Raw genomic sequence first — 27,429 nt, 5'->3', positions numbered from 1 at the left:
TAGCCCAAAGCAGATTTATTACTATAGTTTAGTTTAAAAAAAATAAAAATAAAAAATCATCCAGTGGTTATGAGGAATCTAGGAAAACCTGTCCCAGCAACGCCAACTTGGAGGTAAAGGGCTGACTGGGGCAGCTGAGAAGTGAGATCTTCTGCTTGCCGGCCTTCTTCTCCCTTGCCTGGTCGTGGTTTTCAGGTGAGGAGAATGTTCCTGGCCCTGCTGGAGGATCCCAGGGCCCTGAACTCATCCTCTTTTTCTGAAATCTTGACCTATTCCGTTTGAGGGAGTAGAATTCTCTCATCAGGTCTTCCACTTCCCACTGCTCCTCCTTCAGCCTCCGGCAGCAGTGCAGGGCAGCGGGGTCAATGGGGTGTGCTTCTGTGTTGAAGATGTAGCCCCCGGCCCCCAGGATGCACTCCCCATAGGGGGTTATCACAGCATCAAAAGTGGAGCCATTGTTGTGGATGAAGTTGGTTGGGTCAAAGAGAAGGTAGAGGTATTTCACAGTCTCAGCCAGGAAGAAGGACTCCATGCGATTGTCTAGCTTGTGGTCTCGAAGATCTTTGATCTGCCACGTGGGAGAAGGAGAAAAGTCAGATGGCACTATAGTTTGGTAGTAAGGGTCAAGCGACCCTCTTTAAGAATTCCTACTGGGTCACTAAGCAGCTGAGGGACTTTAGGTGACTCACATAGCTTTTCAGAGCTCACTCTTTTCCAAGCCGCTCCCTCCTCTCACCTGGATTATTACAATAGCTTCCTACTGGGCTCCCCGCTTCCATCCTTACCCTACACTATACTTGTATCATGAGTCTTACCTCATGCAACTCCTCTTCTTAACCCTAGGCCGGCACCTCATTTCATGCAGGCTAAAAACCCAAGCCTTACCATGCCTGCCATGTCCTTCATGTTAGGTTATGAGATTTAATTTTAAAAATTTTAATAAAAAAATAGATACTCTTCCCCCAGGTTCCCTCATAGCCAGTTCCCTCACTTCCTTCAAGTCTCTGCTCAGATGCTGCCTCCCCAGGAAGGTCTCCCTGATCTTCCTACATGACAGGATAATCTCCAGTGTCCTGTATCCTGCCCTGGCATAATATCCCATTGTTAAAGTGCATCATCAGTTATTTAGATCCTCCCTTGCTGGGCATCAAGGTAGTTACCAAGTTTTTGCTATTGTAAATAACTAACAATGAGACTATTTTAGAAAATTTCAACTTGAGTTTACTGCAAAAGATGAGTAAGATGACTTGCTACAAACATTTATTCTTAGCTTCTCAGAATTAGCAATGCATTGAAACAAAACTAATTCTCAGTGGACAACTATCTTATACAAAAAACCTGTCTCTATGGATATATGCACCAAGACTTATTTTCTTGCCTTGTTTGAAAAGATCAGATGCCTTTTCCCATCATGCACCTTGGAAGACCTCCAAGAGGCTTCATTTACTTGGAAATAAACCTAACATTCCTAAGAAAGCCCCAATGGGTTTATTTCTGGTTTTTCACAGAACAACACTATGGAAACCAAAACATACAACTGTTTTATTTTCTCCCTAAGCATATAGGCCTTCTCTGTCAAAATGGGAATTCATATTTTACTTACAGAATATAATCACATTATAAATTTTGCAAAAATATATATATGTATATATTTTTAAATCTTATAACTCCATATGAACTCTGTATATTTTTCAGGAAAATTTTCTTCCAGACTATTTTCCTAAACATCTGTTTTTATGTGTCTGTAATGATTATTTATATATTACCTGCTGGGATCCTATACGAGTATGTGACCCAGCTCTCACCTGTGACCCTTTCAATCCATTCTCCAAACAGCAACCAGAGTGATAGTTCTAAAATGCCAATCTGATCATGGCCCTGCTCTGCTATAGAGCCTACCAAGGCTTCTCCTTCCAAACTGACCCAAATCCAAGTTTTTTCCCATGGCTTGTGTGAGGCCTGCTGTGATACAGTCCCTGCCTCCCTCTGGGACCTTCTTATGGACCCACTTTCCTCCTTGTTCACCCCACTCCAGCCAACATTGGCCTTTCTGTCTCACAGATGTGTTCACTGTTTTTCCTACTAAAATGTAATCTCCACTGGAGCAGGAGCTAGGTCCTTCTGCACCACTATCACCCTTGGGCCTAGTGAAAGACACTCAATAAGCATCTGTGAGACCAGCAGGCTTGTTTTGTTGAAGGGCCCCAGGTTTGAATACAAGGCTATGAATTTTCCTTCTTAAAATCCATTTTATAAACTCTCAGAAAGCGTTCCAGGAAGTTCAGCACAGTGGCACACATCTATGATCCCAGAGACTCAGGAGGCTGAGGCAGGAGGATTGCAAGTTCAAAGCAAGTCTCAGCAACTTAGCAAGGCCCTAAGCAACTTAGTGAGACTCTGTCTCAAAATAAATAAATAAAATGAACTGGGGATGTGGATCAGTGGTTAAGTGCCACTGGGTTCAATCACCAGTACATAAAAAGAAAAAAGTAAACTTTCCAGGAAACTTACATTACAAAGTAGCTGATTCAGACAGGCAAGGATCTCTGGTGCAGGGGGAATGCCAAGGGCATGGGGTAAGACCCCTGGGAACCAACCCTGGCTCTACCTCCACTAGCTACATGACCATTAGCAAGGCTCTTAGCTCTCTGTTCACTAGTTTATGTTCATCTCCAAAGTCCCCTCCAGTACTTATGTTCCAGCATTCCCAAAACTTCACCCTTAAAGAGGCTCTATAACAGCAAGGGGAGATATTTCCCAATTGGTGGGCCCAGGAAGCACTTACTGTTGCAAATCCGCACTCCACCTTGCTGATTTTTTCAATGGACTCCACAGCATCTCTCCCAAGTTCTAAGAGGGTGGGATCCCCGGTGGCACGATACAGGTACATTGCACTCTCAATGAGCTCTGCAAAGTCCAAAGCAAACCTACCTCACCCAGTGGCTGAGCAGGCATGGCTTGGGGCCCACTCAGGAAAGGCAGTGAAGGATTACACCCCTCTCTACTTTGTCCATAGAGCCCCAACTAAGAGAAACATGGGATATCTTACCCAACTGAGAGCTAACATGGCCAAAGCTGGAAACTCAGTGGAGACCAGTATAAGGGTAACCATGGACTCCCGCCCATATAGAGAGCCATATACAACCAGAATATGAGAGAGGAATGAAATAATATATATATATATATATATATATATATATTTTTTGTACTGGGGATTGAACTCAGGGGCACTTGACCACTGAGCCACATCCCCAACCCTATTTTATATTTTTATTTAGAGACAGGGTCTCACTGAGTTGCTTAGCACCTTGCCATTGCTGAGGTTAGCTTTGAACTTGCGATCTTCCTGTTTCAGCCTCCTGAGCCGGGAAATTACATCTTTTTTTTTTTTTTTTAAATATTTTTTTAGTTGTTGATGGACCTTTATTTTTATTTGTTTATATGTGGTGCTAAGAATCAAACCCAGTGCCTGACACATGCTAGGTGAGTGCTCCACCACTGAGCAACAATCCCAGCCCGAAATTACATCTTGATTAAGCTATTTCTTTCTGTCACTCACAGCCTAACCTAATCTTAAATTAAAAAAAAAAAAAAAAAAAAAAAAAAAAAAATTCTAAGGCCCCTGCTGAGTCAGGACAGAGAAGAAGATGAAGGTTAAGATATTTAAGTAGCAACCTTTGACCTACCAAAGATGCAGTCCCTGATTCACTGTGCTCAGAAGGTGACAGTTTTGCCCTATCCTACCCCATAAGGGGAGTGTGATGTTCAGACATGAGCTCTATTCTGAGATAGACATTAGCCAACAAAAGTGGATCCAGGGGCTGGGGTTGTAGCTCAGTGGTAGAGCGCTTGCCTAGCATGCATGAGGCACTAGGTTCAATTCTTAGCACTGCATATACATAAATGAATAAAACAAAAGTCCATCAACAACTTTAAAAAAAAGTGGATCCAGATGAGAATATTTATTCTGGAAGGCAAAAAAAAAAAAAACCTCAGGAAAATGTATATATTGTTTTCAAATACCTGAATAACTGTTTTGGAAAAGAAAGATTTGACTTCACTGAGGATGGCCTCAGTGGGTAGAAGCTATAGCTCAATGTGCTTTTCTCCTTGGTCACCCATTTTTCTTAGAGGAAGAACTACTCTTCCTCCTCCACCAATATCTCCCCATCTTCTCCTTTCCTGTTTCCTCCTGAGCTCAATCAGTACCACCCACCTCCCCAGTTCTCTCCTACATTGCCCTCCCTCCACAAGGAGACAACTGATAATCCAATTGATAATTTTCTAAGATACAGATGGGGCACACTTACTGGCAGATGAACACAGACAGAAAAGACAGCACTGTCATGGGAGGCCTCCCTTCTGCTTCCAGCATCTGGCTGGGTCAAGGCCATTCTTGTTTTCTCTTTCTCACACAAGGATCTAAGTATGCGAGCTATTGCTTTACCTTCCTGTACATCATCTGGACAACTCTGGAGGAGGGCGACAGTCTGAGACTTAGATTTGGCCTGTGCAGGAGGTGAAGTCCTCAGAAGCCATTAGGCTAGACTCTGTGCTCCCACACTGGCGATCAGAGGCATGAACCAGAGTGCAATGCACTGGCCAGTCTAGTTACAAGGTTGTATCTTTATCTCCCATGGGCTATTGTTTTGGGGAAGGAAGGGTGACTGGTCTGAGGCCCTCCTGGATTCCTGGCAGTGGCGCCTTACTTTCCACTGGTGCCTTCCTGCCAGCCTGTCCTGTAAATGGAACAAGGTGCTTCTGTATGTAGTGAGCTTCCTGCTGCTGGAGGCAACTAAGAAAGGACCAGATAACCACTTGATAGGGCTACTATAGGAGTATTTCAATTAGAAGACATCTCAGATTCCTCTAACCCTAAGACTGCACAAGTCTACGTTTTACATTTAGTCCCACACTGATCATTTCCTCTATAGGTGATGCTAGATATGAAGATACTTTCTCTTAAAATAATTAATAAACAAATAAATAAGGACTGGGGTTGTGGCTTAGTGGTAAAGTGCTTGCCTTGCATGCATGGGGTCCTGGGTTTGATCCTCAGTACAACATAAATAAATAAAATAAAGATATTGTGTCTATTTACAACTAAAAATTTTTAAAAAATTTAAAAATAAATATATAAGTAAATAAATAAAGCAAGCCATGACAACAAATGCATGAGAAACACCAAAGAGCAGTTTCTGAGGATTCTGAAATGCCTGATTTGCCCTTTAAAACTGTTGTTTCACTCCTGCATCCTCCCAAAGTCCAACAATGATCACTTGAGTTAGAGAAAGGAACTGGGGCAGAAGAAGGCAAAATGGGCAGAAGTACAAGGAAGGCCTGTCACATGGCTCAGAGGCAATTTAGGTGGAAAGCATCAATGATGTTAACATAACCTACACTGGGGTGGGATGACCATGCTGACTAAGCTTCCTGACTCTGTACCCCTTTCCCTCCTTTCTCAGTATTTAACTTTCCTACAGTGAATCAGAGGACATCAGAGATGTCAAGAAACTTAAGACAATGTCCAGTGTGTGGTCCCTTCCTTGATTCTGAGCTGCCAAAGGAGAGTGGGACAAGACTAGATGATGCGTGAGGTCCATCTCAAAGTTCTACCATTCTACACTCTGGAAGCATAATTTGCTCAACCCACTGACTTTGCACCAGCTTCTGAAATCCTGATGGCAGAAGCTCCAAAGGAGGCAATCTGGAAATTTCCCCTCTCTCTGCTTCCCTGAGTTTGAAAGAGTCCAGGAGCCCTGGGTTTAGACAGCCTACCTATCGGTGTCTATACCTGAAAATATGGGGGTGAATAACTCCTAGTAGGAAAATCACCCAGAGCTACTGGATCAGATGGGAAAAAATAGCCTTGCAAGAGCTTATGAGGGATCAGGGTGTGAGGAACCAGACCCTGCCATGGGCCAGAGATGCTGCTCACCTGGTCGAAGTGGGTAGCCCTCTCGCTTCTCCACTGTGTATCCCTGAGGGATGTTGTAGAATTCCGGGAGCCCCCCAAACTGCTTCCATACAGTGTAGTAGTTGAGGAAGGTCCTCATGGCATTGTCAATGTCCCCAATGAGGCTCTGTGGGAGAGATGTGGTGGTCAGGTAGAAAAAATGCCAGCCTAAGAATCCATAGACAAAATCCCACATATAGTCAACCTCAGGGAAAAGACAGTAAAGTCTTTGGGGCAAAAAAAAGTCATTAACCAAACCCCAAGTCTGCTACTGTCTCACTTTGTAGTCCTGAGCCAGACAATTAACTTCTCTGAGACTCATCTGTAAGATGTAAAATTTGACACTTATCTCATGCATTGTTGGGAAGAACTGAGATTATATATTAAGTCCCTGAATCTTCATGGTCAATGTTAGCTACCAGCAGTTTTTATTTTGACAGCTAGTTCAAAATTCTCAGGGAAGGGCTGGGGATATGGATCAGTTGGTAGAGTGTTTGCCTTGCAAGCACAAGGCCCTGGGTTCAATCCCCAGTACCACAAGAAAAAAAAAAAAAAAAAATCTGAGGGAAATGGTTAGCTGTGCTTTCACCCTGACCCCACAGCCCATCAGCTGACCATTCTTAGTAGTTTCTTATGTAACTTTCCAGAGTTTCTTTATGCAAACATAAGCAAAAATGAGCATGTTCTTTTCCCATCACTAAACACAGCCTAAATTAGGCATACTATTTTACACCTTCCTTTATTTATTTAACAATGTATCTTGATTTTTTTCCAGGTAAGTACATACAGAGTGCTCTCATCTATATAGTTGCATCACATTTTATTTCTTTTTAAAAAATATATATACATATATGTGTATATATATATATATATATATATATATATATTTTTTTTTTTTTTTTTTAGTTGTTGCTGGACCTTTATTTTATTCACTTTTTTTTTTTTTTTTTTTTTTTTTTATGGTGCTGGGGATTGAACCCAGGGCCTTGTGCTTGCAAGGCAAGCACTATACCAACTGAGCTATATCCCCAGCCCTTATTCACTTATTTATATGTGGTGCTGAGAATCACAACCAGTGCCTCACACATGCTAGGCCAGGGTTCTACCACTGAGTCACAACTGCAGCCCCCTATATTCTATTTCTCAGACTGAAATTTAATCACTTTCTTATTAACAGCCATTTGGCTTGGTCCGATCTTTTGCCATTTGCTGTAACAATCAATTGCTGCAATAAATACCTCTGCACATGTGTCATTTCAAATATATGCAAAATATATCTGTAAGATAAATTTCCAAAATTAGGATTGCTGGGTGAGAGGATATGTGCATTTGTAATTTCTCTAGCTATTGTTAAGTCATTCGTATTAATATAAGTTCATAGAAAAATAGCTGATGTTGACATTTCCATTGGATGTCTCATAGATAGAACAAACTTGACATTTCCCAAGTAAAATCATGGTTCCCTCACTTTTCCCCAGTTGCCTCCCTACTCTTGCCTCTGTCCCTTCTTATTAAATGGCACCACTGTCTACCTAGTTATCCTGGTCAGAAACTTGGTGGTCATCCTGGGCTCCTCTCTCCTCCCTCACATCCATTCCTCAGTTGTTCTCTGCAATTCCATTTCCAAAACATTGCCCTTTTCTCCACAGCCACTACCTGCTCACAGCATCTCACACTGGGATGACCTCAAAGGCCTCCTTGCTAGTCCCACCACTGCCCCTCCTCAATCCAGTCTCACCAAAGCAGTCAGAGTAGCCATCTTACTACATACCCCAGACCTCATGGCTTCCCAAGGCCCTGCACAATCTGGTCACTGCTGACCTTCCAGTGACTGAAGGCTGAACTGCAGTTTTGTTTCTGATAAACACCCAACTTTCCTACCGTGGGACCTTTACACATCACCTTTCCTTGTCCTGGAACATCATGCTCCACCCCTATTTATAGGAGCCCTTTTAATACGAGCTTAAGTATCTCTGCTTCAGAGAGGCACCCCAAATATCCTGTCTAAAGCACATCCCCATGTGGTATCTTCTACCTCAGCTTCTTGATTCCTACACTGCAAGGTATTACTGTATGTGTGTTTAAATTTTTCTTTGTGTCTCCCCCTCATAAACTTCATAAGGACATGGCTGAAACACAGTAGGCATTCAAATATTTGCTGAGTAAAGCCAGGCACAGTGGAGCATTCCTATAGTCCCAACTACTGGGAGGCCAATATGAGGCCATCATTTGAACCCAGGAGTTCAAGGCCAGCCTGGGCAACATAGAAATCTTATCTCATTTAAAAAAAAATTACTAAGTATATGAATGAACAAATTTAACATCTAAACTACTTCATCTGTGAAACATTTACCTCAGTGCATTGTGATGATTCTGTGTAAAGTAGCTGGCAGGACTTTGGGTGTGGTGGTACACACCTGTAATCACAATAACTCAGGGGGCTGAGGCAGGAGAACTGCAAGGTCAAGGCCAGCCTCAGTAACTTAGCCAAGGCTCTAAGCAACTTTAAAACATTTTAAACTTCTATGTATATACAACTTCTGTTACAGAGATGTATGATCAATAAATGCTTCCAGCATAAAACATAATAATTATGAAAAAATTATCTTGGGGGAACAGAATGAAAATATGAATTCAAGGAAAAAAAGAATGGCAAGCAATTATTTAAAAATCTTAAAATTAAAAACATGCAAGGGGCTCCATTGTTTTTCAGAATTCTTGTAGGGGACACTCAAGCAATAGAATTCAAAGATCTTAGAAGAGCAATACCAATGTTTGATTTTATTAACTTGTTATTTCTGAGACTTTCCCCATCTGTAAAATAAGAAAATTGGCTAAAAATACACAATTAAGGACTGATTCAAGAATCACAATCTAGCTTGTATGAATATGTAATAATAAACCCCATCATTATGTACAAGCATAATGCACCCATTCAAAGTCTATCTATTCAATGGAATATATGCAGCTTTTTAAAAAATAAAGTAAGGAGCTGGGGAGATAGCTCAGTTGGTAGAATGCTCACCTCACAAGCACAAGGCCCTGGGTTCAATCCCCAGCACCGCAAAAAAAAAAAAAAAAAGTAAAACTGATCCATATGTATGAATAAAAAATGATCTACAAGATATAGGTACCAGAACTGGGGCTATGGCTCAGAGGTAGAGTGCTTGTGTAGCATGTGTGAGGCACTGGGTTCGATCCTCAACACCACATATAAATAAAGGTCCACTGACAACTAAAAAAAATTTTTTTTAAAGAGAGATATAGGTAACAAAGAATATAACATGTTCCTATCTATTTAAAGAAAAAGGAGGATATAAATATATACATTCTGATGTTTATGGGTTTCTGGAAGGAGTCATAGAAAATAGAACAGGGTCAGTGGGGTAAGGGCCCAACATTTACTTTTCACTGTATTCCCTTGTGTGCTTTTCAAAATTTACTGCCATTCATTGCATTATTACCTTTCTTAAAATAAAAAACAATCAAACCCACCTAGACTATAACCCATTTTGGTACAGGAAATATCTGGCATACCTAGTGGGTAGATTCAATGCCCTTCCAGCAGTAACTCTATCGGACTGTGGGGAACAAGCATGAGCAGGCCCACTGTCAAGAGTGAAGAAACCTGACAGAAAGGCCCCTGGAGAAACGGCTGTCACCCGGTTTGGAAAGATACCGTCTACATTACTGTAGCTGGAACGACATTCCATGGCAACCTTGAAGTTCAGTTCCTGACACCTCCGTGCTCCCCTTGGAAAACTCAGCATGGCAGAATTGTGCACCTCTCTAATTCACTCTAGGTTTCTATTCCATCCCTGTCCACCCACCAATAAAAACGTACTCAAGCAACTGAAGGAACTTATTTGACATGTATCAGAATGAGCTTGTTTTGTCATTCTAAAGAAAAATGACCATCATCTTTGATCATTCCTACCTGAAGACCAGGCCAGTAGGCCTCCAAGGACTGGAAGACTGGCATGGACACAGTCCCCTTGTACATCTGCACCCACAGGTACCAGTCATCGAAGCGGGTATAATTCCGAATGGCTTTGTTATATTCTGCACCACAGGAAATGGGATAATGAACACATGAGCAATTAAGAAGACAAAAGGCAGGCTGGACAATGGAAGTGCGGACTCACACTTCAGGAAATCATATGATGGCTTAGCCTCAACGGGGACTAGGATGCAGTATGGCAAGCAGACTACAAAGAAGCAAGGGTGTAGAGTCAAACATTCAGGCTCAAATCCCACCTCTGGCTAAATTTACCACATGCTAGCTGTGACCTTGGGCAAACTTTCCCAGCTTAAGCCTCAGTTTTACTACCTGTTAAAATTGGGAAAGAAATGTTACATACCTGGTGGGATTTTCCAGACATTTATTCACTCAAATATTCACTGAGTACCTGCTAGGTGAGCAGTGGTCAACAAGACAAAGTTCAGCCCACATGAAGCTGACATCCCAGTGGGAACTTGAATTTATACTCCTTCCCTAGATTGTAAATCCATGAGCCCTAGAACATTTTTTGTTCAATGCAGAATCCCCAGCACTAGGAGGGTACACAATAAATATGCACAACAAATATTATATGAATGAACAAAGTGCCAAATACATATGCAAATATATGAGTTAACCTAAAAGAGTGATATAAGAATTAAATGAAATAGTCATGTTCAGAGCTTGACACTGTGCTTGGCACATTTATGGTACCCAATAAATATTTGCTGAACAAATGAACAGTGGCTATAGTAATTATTACTAGGTGCCCGAGAATTCCCTAAGACCATTATTATTAGTGGCTAAAGACCTGGAGGGTAAATGCATTTATTCAACAGGGATTCATCTCTTACCTGACTCATGCAAGGGCCTGGGGGAAACATAAAGAGGAAGAAGGCATGGGCTCTGTACTGAACTCTTAGACTTGTAATTGTTGATGACAGCTGCCTGCCAGAAAGGTGCTATATTCTGAGCCAGAAAGGCTCTATATTCTGAGGAAGGATAAAACTGTTTCATGGGCAAGGTGACATTTAAGCTGGGCTTTGAAGGGTGAATAAAATTTGGAGACATGAGCACAGGAAAAATATCCAGGCCAAGGAAACAGTGTTTATAATGGCCAGGGGATAAGAAATCCAGGCCATGTACAGAGAACAGCATGGTTTAACTGGTTCTTGTAAGAAGGCATGAGGAGCCGGGCATGGAGGTGCACGACTGTAATCCCAGCAGTTCGGGAGGCAGAGGTAGGAGGATCATGAGTTCAAAGACAGCCTCAGAAATTTAGCAGAGGCCCTAATAAAATATAAAAATGGGTTGAGGATATTGCTCAGTCATTAAGCACCCCTGGGTTCAACCCCTGGTACAATCAATCAATCAATAAATAAGAAGGCATGAGGAGGTGTAGTAGGCAGCAAGTGGGAGGTCTGAGTCCACTGTGCCTTCAAATGCACACTCAGGCATTCTGAATTGATTCTGGAGGCACTGGGGAATAATTAATCAAAAGTTTACAAATAAACCACATATCAATAGGAAAAGCCATGAAAAAGCCCCCTTACCCTGCCCTGTTTACCTAGGAACATGGCCATGAGCTTCCTATCCTGAAGCAGGATGGCTCCTTTCACCAGGTATTCAAAGTAGGAATCCACACCAGCCCCGATACCTGCATCCTGGGCCACCCATTTGCCAGTGAGAACATCGATGTGGTTGCCAACCTGGGAGAGAGACACGTGGTTCCAACGGAAGGCTTAACACCAAAGAAGGATGTATCTACCCCTAAGTGCCCAGAGGGATGCAAGCTCTTCTTGGAAACACAGAGGTAAAAGGGGAAGGTGACAAGGCTGAACCATGCATGGTCAGTCTTCCTGCACATCTGTACAGAGGAGAGACATCTCATGCACATTTATGAGGATGTAATTATACACACTGGGCCAAAAATGAAAAAGAAAAATGATCTGGAGTGTTTATGCCCTGCCCAGAGTGTGTGAGATGAGAGATGAGAACTTGCTGTTCCTACGATCTGTGTCAGACTTCAGAGCACTTGGCCTGTGATGCCAGTGTCTAAAGACATGACACATTCTTCATATATTTCCATAAATTAACTCAGGAAGGAAAGAAACTGGCAGCTGGAGGATAGGGGTCAGAGGGAACTTTACCAATGTCTCTGGGTACTTTTACTGGATCCTTTGAATTTTGAACCGTGTAACTGTAAAGTCTTTTTAAAATAAATGTTAAAAGATTTAAAGGAAGAAATGTATTTTCATAAAACTCAGACCCTCCAGAAAGTAATAACTTTATCAAATACTCGATCAAAAAGAAATTATTAAGTATTCTATGTTAGTTTGGGCTCCCCCAGGGGCAGACCCTCAGTAAGGGAGAATAAAACCAGCTGATACAAAAGTAAGTCCCTGAAAATACCAACAGAGAAGGAAGGAGGGGGCAAGGGAATCAGGAAAGGGGACACAGCCCATAAGGGCTGAGTGATGGAGCAAGTTTCCACCATGGGAATTGGAGCTCAGTCCTTCTGGGGAGCTTGGGAGTCAGTGTAGAGAATATGCCTTGAAATGATCTCACCCAAAGGCAACGGGTGGGGAATGGAATATTTATCCACAAACTTCCACCAGTATCAGTCACTGGTTGAGAACTGCCCCAGGACAGCATTAAGTTCCAGTACTTCCAGCCAAGGCAAGCAAAGGCGGCTCCAGGCACCAGCAAAAGCCTGCCAGCAAAGGGACAGGACTAATGGCTGCTAGAAAACAGGTCAGTGTGCACAGAAATGAAAAGGGCCAAGGCAGGGCATCAACAGAGTTCACTATGGTCCCAGGGCCGGAGAAAACACTGCCTGTGTTGGACTAAGGGAGTTACTCTAGGTTCCCAGAATGGCACCTTCCTAAGAGATTTGAGAAATTTACTCATACAAGCTCCATATTTCAAGCTGACTCAGCATTAGATTTTTCGTAACTTATATTTGAATCACTTTCAAATACAGTCTTTAGAAGTCACAACTGACTCAGCAAAGGAGGTATTACTGCTGAAGTAACTGAGGACCAGAAAGGTTAAGCGACTGGCTCAGGGTCACAAAGTTTTGATTTAGCAAGGCCAGAGCTTGAATCTAGTTTTGTCTAAATCCAGTGTTCTTTCCTGGATAGCTGTGGCTCAATTACTATTAGGTTCACTAGAATATCCTGTTAAGGAGTTGAAAACCACCTTAGTGATCAACTGGTTCAAAGTGTGTTAAATTTCCCGGTGTTAATCGGAATTAGAGGGGAAAGGGAAGTCCTGGAGTCAAATAAGTTTGGGAAATGTGAAGTCAAATCAATTACTTTACCCCTGGATTTCATGACCTTCATTCTGCTCCTGTTCATTGTTACTTTCGCAATAGAGGGTACCATATTTAAGAATCACATAACTTAATTGACCGGGAACCTTTTTTTTTATCAACAGAACAACCATTCAATATTTCTTAACACTGGCATTCTAAGAAACACAATTTTATAAATATAGATAGACACTAAAAATGAGGGCCAGATGAGCTGATGATCTATTGATCTATGGTCACTAAGTAAGTCAGAAGCATGAAACATATGGCTCCCTAGAAATCAGAGAAGTTCAAGGGCTCAAGCTTAACACAGTCCCTACCCCAAGGCAGAGGATATGGGCTCTCAGGCTGTTTTCCCTTCTGTGCCAAAATGTGAATGGCAGATTTGGTCTACTTTTGGTGTCCTAAGCCCAAGTCCTGGGCCACTCGCAAGGTCACCCTAATTTTCCCCTGGCTTAACTGTAACTTCTTGCTCACAGACCTCATAAATGGGGGCTATGTTGGCAGACTAACTCACAGAGGAAGGGCAGCAGCTGACCTACCAGTCCAATATCTGACCGGCTCTCCCAGAGGCGCGTCAGGGCTACTCTGGCCACATCTTCGAACACAGGGTCACCAGTGAGGCTGCTCAGGGTGGCAAATTCCACAATGAAGGTCCCAATCCCTGCTGTACAGGTGACAGGGGTCTCTCCAGGGTTCACTCCGTGAAGCAGGTTCACTGTTCCATAGGGCATGCCAGTGGGGGTCTGAAAGGCTAAATAATCAGAAATATATGACTCAGACAGAAGAAGGGAGGTAGGGATGGTTTTGAAACAGGCCTAAAGCTTGAGACCTCAGTCAGCCCTTCCTTCTTTTTCTCCTGGGTGATCTGCTAAAGTGTGAACAAGAGAAGGATGAATGTCACAACTGAAGGGCCCTAAGCAGACACCTAACCCAGATGCTGTCAGACACTGCTCTGCCCAATCCCCGGGCTCCTGTCTGTGATGAGGGCCTGGGTGAATTGTGCTCCAGGTTGCCACACTCCACATATCTCACTTCAGATAGAGCAGCTCTACTTTACTTTATTATTATTTTTCACTATGCCTTCCAAGGCTAGGCAGGTAACTCAGTGAGAAGCAGGCAAGGTTTAAGCTACAGGGAGTAGGTGGGGCTTGTGTCACATGGACCAGAGTATGCCCCATCAGAAGCCTCTCATAAATGTTTTAAAACACTACTTTTTAAAATTTTTAAAAACAGATCAGCTGATACTTAGAAGCCCCAAAGGTGTGAGTTTGAGATCCCTGTTTAAATAATTATTTAAATTATTTTTAAAAGAGAGAGAGAGCTGGGTGTGGTAGCACATGCCTAAAATCCCAGTGACTCAGGAGGCTAAGGCTTTGAGGCCAGCCTTGGCAACTTAGTGGGACCCTATCCCAGATTAAAAAATAAAAAGGGCTAAGGATATAGCCCAGTGGCAAAGCATCCCTGTGTTCAGTCCCCAGTACTCAAAAACTAAAAAAACAAACCAAACAAAAAAACCCATGAGAGAGTTTGACCCTCAATTTGCAGGTGGGGAAAATATGCCTGTAAAGAAGTGATTCAGCCAAAGGCCACACAGGAAAGTCAAATAGAGCTGGGCTGGGAATACCTGCCCTGACTACCCTGACAGCCCCAGCCCAATGCTCTGCCCACCCCACACTGTGCCTTCTGATTCAAGGCAAGAACTTGACAAGGCAGAGATTTCCTCTTAAGGCCAAAAGGTCAAACAATTACAGAGCAGCCTGTAGGTCACCAAACCTTGAACAAAGTTTACAGGGTCCAGCAACCTTGTCATAGACAAGAAACTTGTTTCCTGGCAGGCACAAGCAGCAAGCAGGGAGAACGACAATCACAAGTAAGAAGGACCCAAAGAAATATTTTAGGAAAGAAAGGAAATATTAGAAAGTAACAAAATCCTCCTTATTGACCTAAAGGGTAGATATACTGGTGCTTTCTCTATAATTAATGAATATGTATTTTTGAATATGTATATTTCTGAATGAAAAAAATTTTTAATGACAAAAGAAAAAAAAAAAAAAAAGGCAACTTCCTCTAGGGATGAATCACACAGGACATGATGTTTGCGAGGAGACACTCGGGCAGTGAGCCATAGGCTATGAGTGAGACCCGAACCCAGTTCACCCTCTCAAGTATGAGAGGCAAGTGTTGCATACAAGGGACAAATGAGATGGTCAAGGGGCTGGTGGAAAGCACACTGTGACGTGTTTGGGTGTGAACAGTCCTAAGACCTCTACCACGCCCTGAAGGGAACACAGTGTCCAGCTGATGATGCTGCCAAGCCTGGTGTGGCTGCCCCACTGGAACCAAACACTGAACTTGGCCTGCAGCCCTGAACATAGTGTAGCCATAAAACAAACCCCTCTTGTTTCAGTGTTTGAGGTTCTCTAGGCGCTTTCTCCTGTCTGATCTTATTTTGGCCTCCCTGAAACCCAATGTGGTAGGGAAGCAAGAATGATGACTTCCAGAAAGAAGGGAAACCGAACCATGGAGAGGAAGAGTAGTTTGGTCAAGATGCTGGCTGGCTGAGTCGATCTAGAACCCATGGCTCCTAATGCTAGATCACAACTCTTACCCAGAGCTCTGGTATTCCAGCAGCATATGGGCCTGGGAGGGGGGCAAACGGGCTGGCACAAAATAAGGGTAAGAACCATATAAGAGCCAGGCTAAACCTCAGCCCATGCCTGTAAACTGTAATGAGGTCAGCTCATCCATCCTGAGCTGGCACCCCAGCAAGCCCAGAAAATACCCAGAGAGCTCCTGATTTCTATGGTAGATGCTCAGGGGTAGGAATATACAGTACTTGAGTAAAAAATACCAGGATGTGATTCAGCATTGCCACTCTCATCTCCAGCAAGGAAGGCGGGGCCTACTGGACTTCATGTTTTCCCCATCTCTGTGTGGGTCTTACCTGGGAGGAGTTTTCGGGCTGCCTCTTCGGCCATCCTCAGGAGAGGTCCAGAACAGGGCCATCCGGCTTCTACTTCCACCCCAGCCTTCTTGGACAGCAGATGAGCAGACAGGAGTCCTCCTACCACTACGGATGGCACAAAATGCAAGTGTCACAGGACTAGGATCAGTCTTTCTGTTGTGCAAATTAAATCTAACCACTCTGGTGGGGTGAGTCACTGGGAAGGGGTTAAGGCCACCTAGTCAATGAGTCCAACCCTTAGTCCCAAGTATTTGCATAGTGTGAAGGTCACAGTTTCTTTTCTTGTTGGGTCATGAAAACAAGGGTCACCTTTTGAAGTGCCCACTGTGTGCCAAACACAGTGTGCTGCCACCCCCTCTTCACATGAAGATACTAAGATTTGGAGAGACAAAGTGACTATCGCTAGGCCACCCATTTAGTAGGATATAGGGCCAGGTCTGCCTGATTCCAAAGTCCAAGCTCATTCTACTTTGTCACTCAGTCTCCCAACTGCCTGTCACACCTTGGGTGATGAGAAAAAAGTATTACCTTAATCTCATTAATTTATCTATTTTGATGTACTATGCAATATTTAGGACTCATAAAATGACACAGAGGTTCTATTTCTAGAAATATGGCTAAACAGATATAAGGAATGGCCCCCTGACTAATCTCTGACCTTGAACTTCAGTCTTCCCCTCCTGACAGAAGGGGGAACACAAGACAAAGGCAGGACCTGGCCAAAGTGGAAGTCACATAAAGTTGAAACTTGAAAGACGTGTGTAAGTATGAATTAAAAATAGACCCTGCATACCTTTGCTAGTTACATAAGGAAAATTAGATGCCTCGAATCTTGGTGCTAAGTAAAAGGGGAAATTTTTAAAGAAAAAAAAAAAAAAAAAAATCTCATTCATAGTTTTACAATCTGAATCTACACTAACTGGATAGTCTAGAAAACCTCAAACCATTAGCATAAAGTGGGTTTTAGTAGGTAGTGACTCCAGCCACATGGCAGAAATCAATAGAAACTGTATCTGGAAGAACTCACATTCATCCCAGGCCTCAAAGAATCCTACAGATAAAGTCTAGGAAATGAACAGAGGATGAAAACGTAATAAATCAAATTTTAAAACCACAAAATATACAAAGCATTATAGGTAACAGCCAGCAGAAATGACAGTAGAACAAGACACACCAACACTTCATATATTGGAATTATCAGACACACAACAGAAAATAATTGCATGCAATATACTTAAAGAAATAAAAGAGGTTGGAATACATAAATACACAAATAATAACCAGGTATATATATTTTTTTAACCAGGTATATTTTTAAAAGGACCAAAAAAAGTAATAATTGAATTAAAAATAAAAAATATAATAATTGAATTAAAAATCACAGGATTAGGTTCACTGGCAGATACTATATAGCTAAAGAGAGAACTTGTGAACTTGAAGTCAAACCAAAAAAATTATCCAAAATGCAACATGAAGATATAAAATGTTGGGGTTGGGGTTGTGGCTTAGTGGCAGAGCACTTGCCTAGTATGTGTGAGGCACTGGGTTCAATCCTCAGCACCACATAAAAATAAAATAAAGGTACTGTGTCTATCTACAACTAAAAATTTAAAAATAAAAGATACAAGATATTGCCAAACGTGGTAGCGTATGCCTGTAATCCCAGTGACTAGGGAGGCTGAGGCAAGAGGATTGCAAATTTGACCAAAAACATAAGAAGGGACTTGGGAATAGGGAGGAATATACTGAGTTGAAGTTTCTAAAAAAGATGGTGAGAAAAGGGGAGAGGCATTACTTGAAGAGAAAATAATTAAGAACCTTCTCAAAGAAATGACAGCAATTCTCAGACCCCAAAATCCCAAGCTAGATGATAGAAAGAAATCCACAGGGCTGGGGTTGTGGCTCAGTGGTAGAGCACTTGCCTAGCATGCATGAGGTACTGGGTTCGATTCTCAGCACCACATATAAATAAATAAAATAAAGGTCCATTGACAATTTAAAAAATTAAAAAAGAAAGAATTCCACATTTATTTACATCATTCTAATACTGCAAAACACCAAAGAAATAAAAGCTCTTAAAAGCAGCCAGAGTCCATGCAATAAAGATCAACTCTGGGAGATGGGTTTGTCAGTTCGTGGTACCATTTTCTCCACTTTTTATCTAAGTTTGAAATTTTTCAAAATAAAAAAAAATTAAGAAGGGTGAAGTGAAAATGAAAAAAAGAAAAGCAGAATATCTACAAAAAATAATGGGTAGTACGGACAGATTATTTCTTAATAATGATGATGAAATCAGGAATGGATTAAAAACATGGCTTCAAGGTGCTAAGAGAAAAAAAACAGCAAAACTATCCCCTAAAAGGCCAAACAAAGGCAGTGAAATGGAGACATTTTCATATATACAGTAGCTGAGAAGGTTTGCCAAGGACATGCTGCACTAAAGAAAATTCTAAAGTACTTCAGAGAGAAGATAAAGGATCATAGATGTTATGATCCTAAGACAAGAGAAGGAAAGATGGTAAAAACAGTGATCAACATCTGGGAAAAACAAACTTCAACTGTAGAGAACAACTATAATAATGTTGAAGGGTTTAAAACAAAGAACTAAAATATGTAACTATATAGAACAAAGGTCAGGGTGCCCTCTGAATGAAGTTTTGTATCATTCTGGCAGAGAACTAAAGACTTTCACTAACTTTAGATTTTAGCAAGATGTTTTTTCTATTTGCTAGGAAAACTATTTTAAAAGTTAGATGTGCTGCATAATTTCTAAATTAGTATAAGAAAATGGAATGAGGAGGAAACCAATCTATAGAAGGCATGAAAAAGAGAAAAAAGGAACAGAGAAGATGGGGCAAATTGCACATTCTAGAAAAATGAGTATCAATGCATCAGTAATTATAGTAAGTGTAAATGGATAAAATGCTTGAGTTAAAAGATTGTTAGAATGGATAAACAAAATATATTATACTGTTTACATAAGATGTAACTAATCATAAAACTACGGAAAGATCGGCAGTAAAAGGGTATAAAAAGGTATACCAGGCAAATGTCAACCCACCCAAAAGTTGGTCTAATTATATTCACATCAGAAACAAAGGCATAAAGATGACTTTCATTTACAGATGACAAATTGGGCTAGGAAGCTGTGAGATGCAGCAACAGGCAGAGTCTCAAACTCAGCTCTGATTCCTACACCAGGATTCTATTCCAGGAAGTCCCCTACTTTCTTCTCTTTTTAAAACTTTTATGTATCATATGCAATGCTTCATTGCAGAACATACACAAAATAAGGAGAAAAACATAATTCTGTCATCTAGAAGTGATAGTTGTTAAATAGTGGTCTGGAGGGTCACAGTAAATAAAAGGTATAATAGCCTTGCAAGAATCACTGGAAGTCTACTAAAAATACTGATTCTAGCACCCAACCCAGAGATCCCAATTCATTAAGTTTAGGGTGGATTCTAGACATGAAAACTTTTTAAAAGGTCCCAAATGGTTTTTATGGGCCATCAAAATTGGAAACAAACGTCCTTGACATGCACTATCCAAGACAACAGTCACGAACCACATGTGACTGAAGACATTTAAATTCATTAAAACTAAATAAAGAGGCTGGGGTTGTGGCTCAGTGGTAGAGTACTTGCCTAGCATGTGTGAGGCACTGGGTTCGAATTTCAGCACTGAATATGAATAAATAAAATAAAAGTCCATTAACGACTGAAAAAATAATTTTAAAAAACTAAATCAAATGGAAAATTCAGTTTCTCAGTTGCAACAGATGCATTTCAAATGCTCAAAGCCCAGTGATTATTGGCTATTGTATCAGAAAACACATATAGAAAACATTTCCATCAATACAGTAAGTTCTATTTGACAGAAAATAAGATCTAAGAGAAGCAGAGGCAGGGATTACATCTTTCTTTTTTCTTTCTTTCTTTTTTTCTTTTTGGTACTAGGGATTGAAGCCAGAGGTGATTTACCACTGAGTTACATCCCTAACCTTTTTCATTTACTTTAAGGCAGGGTCTCACTAAGATGCTTAGGGCCTTACTAAATTGCTGAGGCTGGCCTCAAACTTGTGATCCTTCTGCCTCAGCCTCCCAAGTTCCTAGGATTATGGCAAGTGCCACTGTGCCCAGACACATCTTTCTGGATCATAGCACCAGATCAAAGTTATATATGTGCGCAATTCTGGCCTATTTCCTTCTAGTCTTTTCTCCATCTGCTGCTCATTTTCATGTATGAAACTAAAGAGGGATTCGAAGACACTCTCCACGTACAAACCACCACCCTCCAGGAGGGCAGAAGAGCTGTATCAGTCACTGGTTTAGGCCTAGTGTCCTGACAAGATGGATCCTGAAGAGCCTATTTACCACCTCTTGGTTTATACTAAGGCAACTCCATACTCTCTTCTCTTCCAAAGGCCCTGAAAGGCAGCCCTCACCTCTAATGTTAGTTTCAAACACTGAGGCGTTCACGTCGATATCAAAGTCCACATTGTCCTGGAGCACTTCAACCACTCTTTGGAATTCGGAGACATTCCCCAAAATCTGGAAGGAACAGAAACCTGATCAAGAAGCTCTCTCTCTAAGGCATAGAGGAATTGAAGATGCTGGATTCAGAATTTGGGATCTTTATTATTATTATTATTTTTTTTTTTTTCTTTTTGGTACCAGGGATTGAACCTAGGGGGGGCTTAACCACTGAACTGCACCTCCAGTTCTTTTTATTTCTTATTTTGAGACAGTCTAGCTAAGTTGCTAAGGGTATCACTAAGTTGCTGAGGCTGGTCTCAAACCTGCGATCCTCCTGCCTTAGCCTCTCAAGCTGCTGGATTTACACGCATGTGCCACCACACCCAGCCAGAATTTGGGATCTTATGCTGTTGTGGCCCTCACTTATTCAATTAAGACCTCCAGTTTCTGTCCTAAATCTGCTGACAGAGAAAAAAAAAAAATGTGAGCAAGAAATCACCCAGAAATCTGATATTGAGAGAATGGTTAAGTAAATTCCCAGGTACCAATTGGAGCCATTAGCCACTCATTTCAAAAGCTACAACATAAAGAAAGCAGACTCAGCAAGGAAGCCTTAGCCTGACATCTACAGTGCATACCTGTTTTTAACCCTCTCTTGTTACAATCAACCTTAAGGAAAACATTACAGGTTGTGTTTCAAACTTCTTTACCTCCAGAGAGGTTGAAAAGCCAGATGCTCCTTTCTTAGCCTCTTTTGCCACCAGAGGTGATTATACTATCCAGTCAGTTCTGACCCTTACAAAGTCTACTGGGGGCACCTTTGGAAAAGCCTGTTTTCTTAATAATAATAGGGAGACACGCTGGCATGGTTTTTACTCTGCCTGTCTTGAAAGCAGACAAGATTTCTGGAGACATGGCAGTGACAGTTCATCCTGAGGCACTGAGCCTATAAACTAATGATGGTAGAATGGAAAGCTTTAGAGAACCTGAGTCTCTAACATTACAGCTGGAAAATTACAGCTAGAAATTGCCTCCAGACTTCCTTATACTTCTTTCTTTAACCCAATAGCCAAATGCAATTTTGAAACCTTTTATTCTGATAATAGTATCCTGATTTTCCCTTAAAGAATTACTCCTCTCCCATGGTCACTCCCATGTCCCCAGCTATGGAGTGAGTGGGTACCTGACTTGGATCAGTCACAGTGCCATATTTCTTTGCCAGATGACTGGTTCAGTGACCGGTAGGTGATCTAAGCCAGCTGAATGAACTCTCAGTCCCTGGAATTCAGGGGAAAGGGTTCTTTCCATGGTTTCCCAAATGAGTGGGATGTAAGTGGAGCTACTCTGCCAGCTTACGGAGAGCCTGGGAACGCAACAGCAAAAACAACAGAGATAAGAGATGGAAAAAGAGACTCCTAATGACATTGTTTTCATGTCTGGGTTCAGCTGGATCTGAGGTCAGGAGTCTATGGACATTTTAGTTGCCTGATTCAGTTAATTTCCTTGTTTAAATCAGTATGAATTGGATTTCTGTCACTTGCAAACAAAACACTCCTGACTATACTAGCATTCAAGGTCATCTGTGATTTGGATCCAGCCTTCCTTTCTGATCATATCTCACAGGACTCGTCTTCACCTCAACTGTCTTCATCTATGTCAGTAAAACTGCACCAACTACTTCCCCAACTTCTTGACTTCAGACATGCCATTCCCTCTGGGAGAAACCACTTGCTTCATAACATCCCATTTCTAAATCCAACCTATCCTTGTCTAAATGTCTTTAGGAAGCCTTTAATTCCTCCTCTAACCTCTTCTTCCTTTAAAAGACCCAAGTGATTTATTCACACAACTCTCTTAGGGCATTTATTTTTTTTTTACATTTAGAAAATCTTTGCATGCACAGAAGTTTTATTCATTCCTGAATTTCCCCAGAGTGCCTACCACAGTTCATGATACAATTACTTGACAAATGTTTGTCACATTGTAGTCAGTGATCTCAAGACAGAAATCTCACCATTTTCTGCCTTCTACTTAAGAAATCCCATTGGCTTACCCTTGATCTCAAATTAAAGATCAATATCCTTAACACAGTGAAGAAAGGCTTGTACCTTCTGGTCTCCATCTATCCCTCCAGCTTCACTTCATTTCTTCACTTTTCCTTCTCCACACCAGCCATAGTGACCTTCCTTCAATTCACTGTACTTGCCATGCTCTCTCCTGCCCCAAGGCCTCTGCACTGGCTGTTCCCTCCATCTAGAATACTCTTCCTCTCTCACTTTCCCAGTCAATACCTGCTTCTCCTTCAGATCTCAACTAAGTGTCATCTCACTTGCTCAGGGAAGTTCTCCCAACCTCCTCCATCTAGGGCATATTCTTTTGTTATGACCACTCACAGAACTGTGCACCTTTCCTATAGAGCACTCACCTTTATTTGTAATTATACATTCTTTAAACTTATTCTTTGATCTTTTTGTTTTCCATGCTAACACCACAAACTCCAGGGACACAGGGCCTACGTATAACATTACCAGGATAACTCCAAAGTTCAGCACTGTGCGTGGTACACTGCTGGCCCTCAGTAAATATTTCATGATTGGATAAGTACACACAAATTAACATTAAGTGAAAAAATAAGTTAAACTACATCTATGTAGTGTTCACAGTCACATAAATACTCTCAGTATATAAAAATAAGAAAGGTAACAGAGAACCAGAAATAATGAAATAGGGGGAAAGTTGTTAAATCCTTTCTTGTAGTCTTTTTTATTTTTCAGTACTGGGGATTAAACTCAGGTGTATTTTACTACTGAGCTACATCCCCAGCTTTTTTTACTTTTTTGAGGCAGGGTCTCATTAAGTTGTGTAGGGCCTCACTAAGCTGTTGAGGCTAGCTGCAAACTTGCATTCCTCCTGCCTCAACCTCCTGAGCTGCCAGGATTACAGGCATGTGCCACTGCACCCGGCTTCTTATAAAGGAAAAGACAGTTAAGATTTGGAGTCATACAGAATCAAGATCAAGTCCTAACTCTGCTTTTTAATAGCTGAGTATCCTGCTCAAGTCATTTTATCTTTCTAACCATGAGATTTCTTAACTGTAAGGAGTAAAAGTGCTTACCTCATGAAGTTGTTGAAAGGATTAACCAAAGGATTAACATTGGTTATGTAAGGTGCTTAGCACAAGCCCTACACATAGCACAGTGACTAGTTAGTTATTACTTTACTATCACTGCACGTGGCTACTAAGTGTAAACTTCTCAAAACAAGCAGAATGTCAAGGTCTATATTCCTCATAGAGTTATACAAGTCTATCACAGGCCCCTGTCCATATAGACCCTCTATAAATGTTAAATAAAGGAACCTGAATAAATTGGAACTCATTCCCTCCATTCTACCTGTGTAGCCAGATCCTAATAACTCAGAATCAGAGATGAACATCCCAGGACAGGGAGTCACTTTTTGCCAACAGTCAACTGCCAAAAGAGGAAACAAGTTGATTGTGCAATGGTGAAAAGGAACACAAACAGACAAGACACTTACCAGCAAGGTGTCCAGAGCATCAATTAATGTCAGAGAAAAACTGTAAAAGGTCAGAAGGAAAGAAAATCAAACACCAGATATCTGGCTGTCCCAGATCAAAGCCCCCCAAAACTGAGTCATGGTGGTGCCTCTGCCTACCTCACTTACTCACAACAGAAAAACCACAGGGAAAATTGCTGGGATCCTGAATCCTCTTAATGTACCTGGAAAAGTGTGCTGCATAGCTCGAGTGTAATTAAACACATCTCCAATATTCTCTGGCATTCTTGTCTACCATGGGGAGGCAGTATAAGATTGCAGCTGAAACCACAGGGTTTTCAGCAATTCTACAACTAGGAATTTACCCCCCAGTGCACACAGTTGTTTAAAAAGGTTCATGACAATACTGTTTAGTACAGTGAAAGGCCAGAAAGAACTCAACTGTCCACCAGTTGAAGAGTGATGAAGTAAACTGTGATACAAACAGTGCAAAACTGTGAAATAAAAAGATAGACCAGGAGGTCTATGTGCCAATTTAAAAAAAAAAAAAACTAAAATAATTTTGTTAAATAAAAAAGACAATGTGCAGAATAAATGTTATAGTATGTTTCCATTGCATTTCAAAATGATGTACTAATATAAAGCAGATTAGCAGGCTGGGGATATAGCTCAGTTGGTAGAGTGCTTGCCTTGCAAGCACGAGGCCCTGGTTTCAATCCCCAGTACCGCAAAAAAAAAAAGCAGATTAGCAATTGTTGGGGTCAGTGGTAGTAGAGGGATTAAGTATAAATGGAGCTTTTTAGGATGACACCAGCATTCTGTAACTTAACTGTGATGGCGGTTACTTAAAATGGGGGTATTCTATTACATGGAAAATACACCATGCTTTTTTCTTTTTTGTGGGGGTGGTGTACCAGGGTTAGAACTCAGGGGCACTCAACCACTAAGCCACATCACCAGACCTATTCTGAATTTATTTTGAGATGGGGTCTCACTGAGTTGCTTAGTGCCTTGATTTTGCTGAGGCTGGCTTTGAACTCGAGATCCTCCTGCCTCAGCCTCCCCAGATGCTGAGATTACAGGCCTGTGCCACGGCGCCTAGCTAGAAAATACACCATTAGAGAGTTAATTCTAAAAAGATACACATGCCCACACTTATATAATAGTACCAACCAAGAATATTTCTGGAAGGATGTACAGGAAAGGAACTGTGGTTGGAGCTCCACGATATGAGAAATAATTATCGTTTATGATTTTGTACTTCTTGAATTACTCATGTTTGTATTTTCTATGTTCCAAGTAAAGAGTGAAAATCAGCACAAGTTCTGAGTTTACTTAACTTCTCTAGTCCTTAGCATAGGAGGAGATGTTATTTATAAATATTGGTAAAATAGGGGTAACAGCATTAAACTCCTAGGAGTATTAAGAGAAATAAATAAGATGATACAGTAAAATGCTTAGCACCATGTTCAATCAATGTCAGCTTCAGTTAATGCAAGGATTCCTCACTCAGCAAGGAACAAGACAGAGAATTCCAACTCTCATAGATTTTTAATCTAATGGAAATGGGAAAGACAAGTCAGCAGATAAATGAAAATGACAGTATCAGAGCAGTGCTACAAAGAAAATAACAGGTGACTTGTAAGAATGTCTTGAAGTGGGAGTGGTTAGGGAAGCTGATACTAAAGTGGTGACATATGGAACTAAAATACGAATGACAAGACGCGTAATAGGGGGAAAGTGTGTTTCAGTTATAGGGAGCACCAACTACAGAGGTTGTTAAGTTTTGGGAGACTCACAACCCCTTCTGGAACTGTTTGTCCACCTATTAAAAAGAAGGGGTTGGGTTTTCTGACTCTTGGAGCCCTTCCACAATATCCTAAGACTCCAGAAGTTTGCCTGAGTCCTCACAGTTGGTGCCTGCTACTGCTCAGGCTGAGTCCACAGGTCAGGCCCAGTCTGCTGGGGCTAATTCTGAACCCACGGCCAGAGGCTGACTGGATCCTGGAGGTGCTGGTCTGCATTGTAGGGAGTGCAGCCTGGCTGGGAGCTTTCAGGAACCAGTGAAGCCACCCAACCCAGCTGTCCCTCCCGCCGGGGGGACCGGGACTGCCAGACCACGGCCGCCCCCTTGCCCCCTTACCCCCTTGCTTGCACTACCTGCCCCAGGTGTCGTGTCCGTCACAGGTGAGAGGTCGCAGCTCGTCGTAGGGAAAGGCATTTTCCAGGTAACTGTCGTAGGCGTGGTAGAACATGGCCTTGACTCGCTCCCTGGTGGTGGGGACCAGAAATAAGGTAGTGGGACGGAACACAAAAAGGCGAGAAAAAGGACAAGTAATAGAGCGAAGAGTGGAAACCACCAGCTGATTTCTACCGAGGGCCCAGCGGCGGGACCCAAGCAAGTCAGGGCGGGGGTCCTGGGACGGAAGGAACGGGAAGGGACCCGGTGCGCGCTTCCCACTCCCCTACTACGAAGGCGGGATCCTGGCCCCCTTCACCTGTAGTGGGCGGAGTCGGGCACAGAGCCGTCGGGGCCTGGCGCACCATGGTGCAGGGGCAGCAGCGCGCACAGGAGGCCGAGCGGGAAGAGTAGCCGGAAAGGCATAGAGCTCGTGTCCTGTCAGTGCCGCCGCAGCAGCTGCAGCCACCGCCACCCGCTCATCCTGGGAGCTGCTTCTGGTGCTTCCGGGGATCCGCGCCACTACGCCTGCGCGCTGGGAAATCAGACACTCGCTTCCGAACTACAAGCTCCAGAATGCAATGGGTGGCGGAACCCAGGCAAAGAGCATCTTGGGATATATAGTCTCCGAAGCCGAAAGCAACGTGTCTTCAAGACAGTGGCTGCTATTGCTACTGTTATCAGTTAATATTTTAATAATACCAGCTAGCGTTTATTGAGCACTTATTTTGTACTAAAATTGCATAGAGCCATTTAAAGGCATTATCTTGGGTCTGTTTGTTTTTTCAACCACCTTATTAAGCATAAAGGGTGGGACCTGCAAGAATTCAGCATTTGTTGAGTGGACGTATGTAAAGATTGATGAAAAATGTTCAGCTTCGATCATTATTAGAGATATTTGGTTACCCAAACCAGTTCCCTGATTATGTAAGTACAAATTTGCAATTATTTGTCCAATTATTTGCCACTCTTGAGTCTTCCTGAAGTCCTTCCAGTTCTAGGAATTCATAACATTTTTC

At 42.0% G+C, this 27,429-nt stretch overlaps 1 protein-coding gene across 2 annotated transcripts; it reads right to left on the bottom strand.

The window, feature by feature from the left end:
• Edem2 (ER degradation enhancing alpha-mannosidase like protein 2) lies at positions 1-26,914 on the bottom strand. 2 transcript variants are annotated; one of them, XM_047541630.1, is made up of 11 exons: positions 26,730-26,914; positions 26,392-26,502; positions 24,253-24,292; positions 20,685-20,790; positions 16,217-16,342; positions 13,812-14,023; positions 11,524-11,665; positions 9,894-10,018; positions 5,939-6,083; positions 2,786-2,907; positions 1-568 (listed from the first exon to the last, which is right to left on the bottom strand). In XM_047541630.1, exons 1-11 carry the CDS (start codon positions 26,834-26,836, stop codon positions 68-70), a joined length of 1,737 nt encoding a protein of 578 aa, XP_047397586.1. In that variant the 5' UTR covers positions 26,837-26,914; the 3' UTR covers positions 1-67. The 2 variants fall into 2 exon arrangements, with proteins under 2 accessions (XP_047397586.1, XP_047397587.1); XM_047541631.1 differs by lacking the exons at positions 20,685-20,790; positions 24,253-24,292.
• Positions 26,915-27,429: the final 515 nt, after the last annotated feature.

Source organism: Sciurus carolinensis, chromosome 2 (genome assembly GCF_902686445.1).
Source record: "Sciurus carolinensis chromosome 2, mSciCar1.2, whole genome shotgun sequence".
NCBI lineage: Eukaryota > Metazoa > Chordata > Mammalia > Rodentia > Sciuridae > Sciurus > Sciurus carolinensis.
Note: the sequence above shows the minus strand (reverse complement) of the source record. Positions and strands in the feature narration are given on the sequence as shown.

What these genes read in the sequence shown, in the direction of transcription:
- Edem2 (XM_047541630.1), bottom strand. Translation starts at nt 26,836, where the DNA reads ATGCCTTTCCGGCTACTCTTCCCGCTCGGCCTCCTGTGCGCGCTGCTG. An exon ending in GCCGGTCAGATATTGGACTG is followed by an intron (nt 11,666 to 13,811) that starts GTAGGTCAGCTG and finishes TCTCTCTCCCAG; the next exon opens with GTTGGCAACCACATCGATGT. An exon ending in CCTACTGGCCTGGTCTTCAG is followed by an intron (nt 6,084 to 9,893) that starts GTAGGAATGATC and finishes TCTCTCCCACAG; the next exon opens with AGCCTCATTGGGGACATTGA.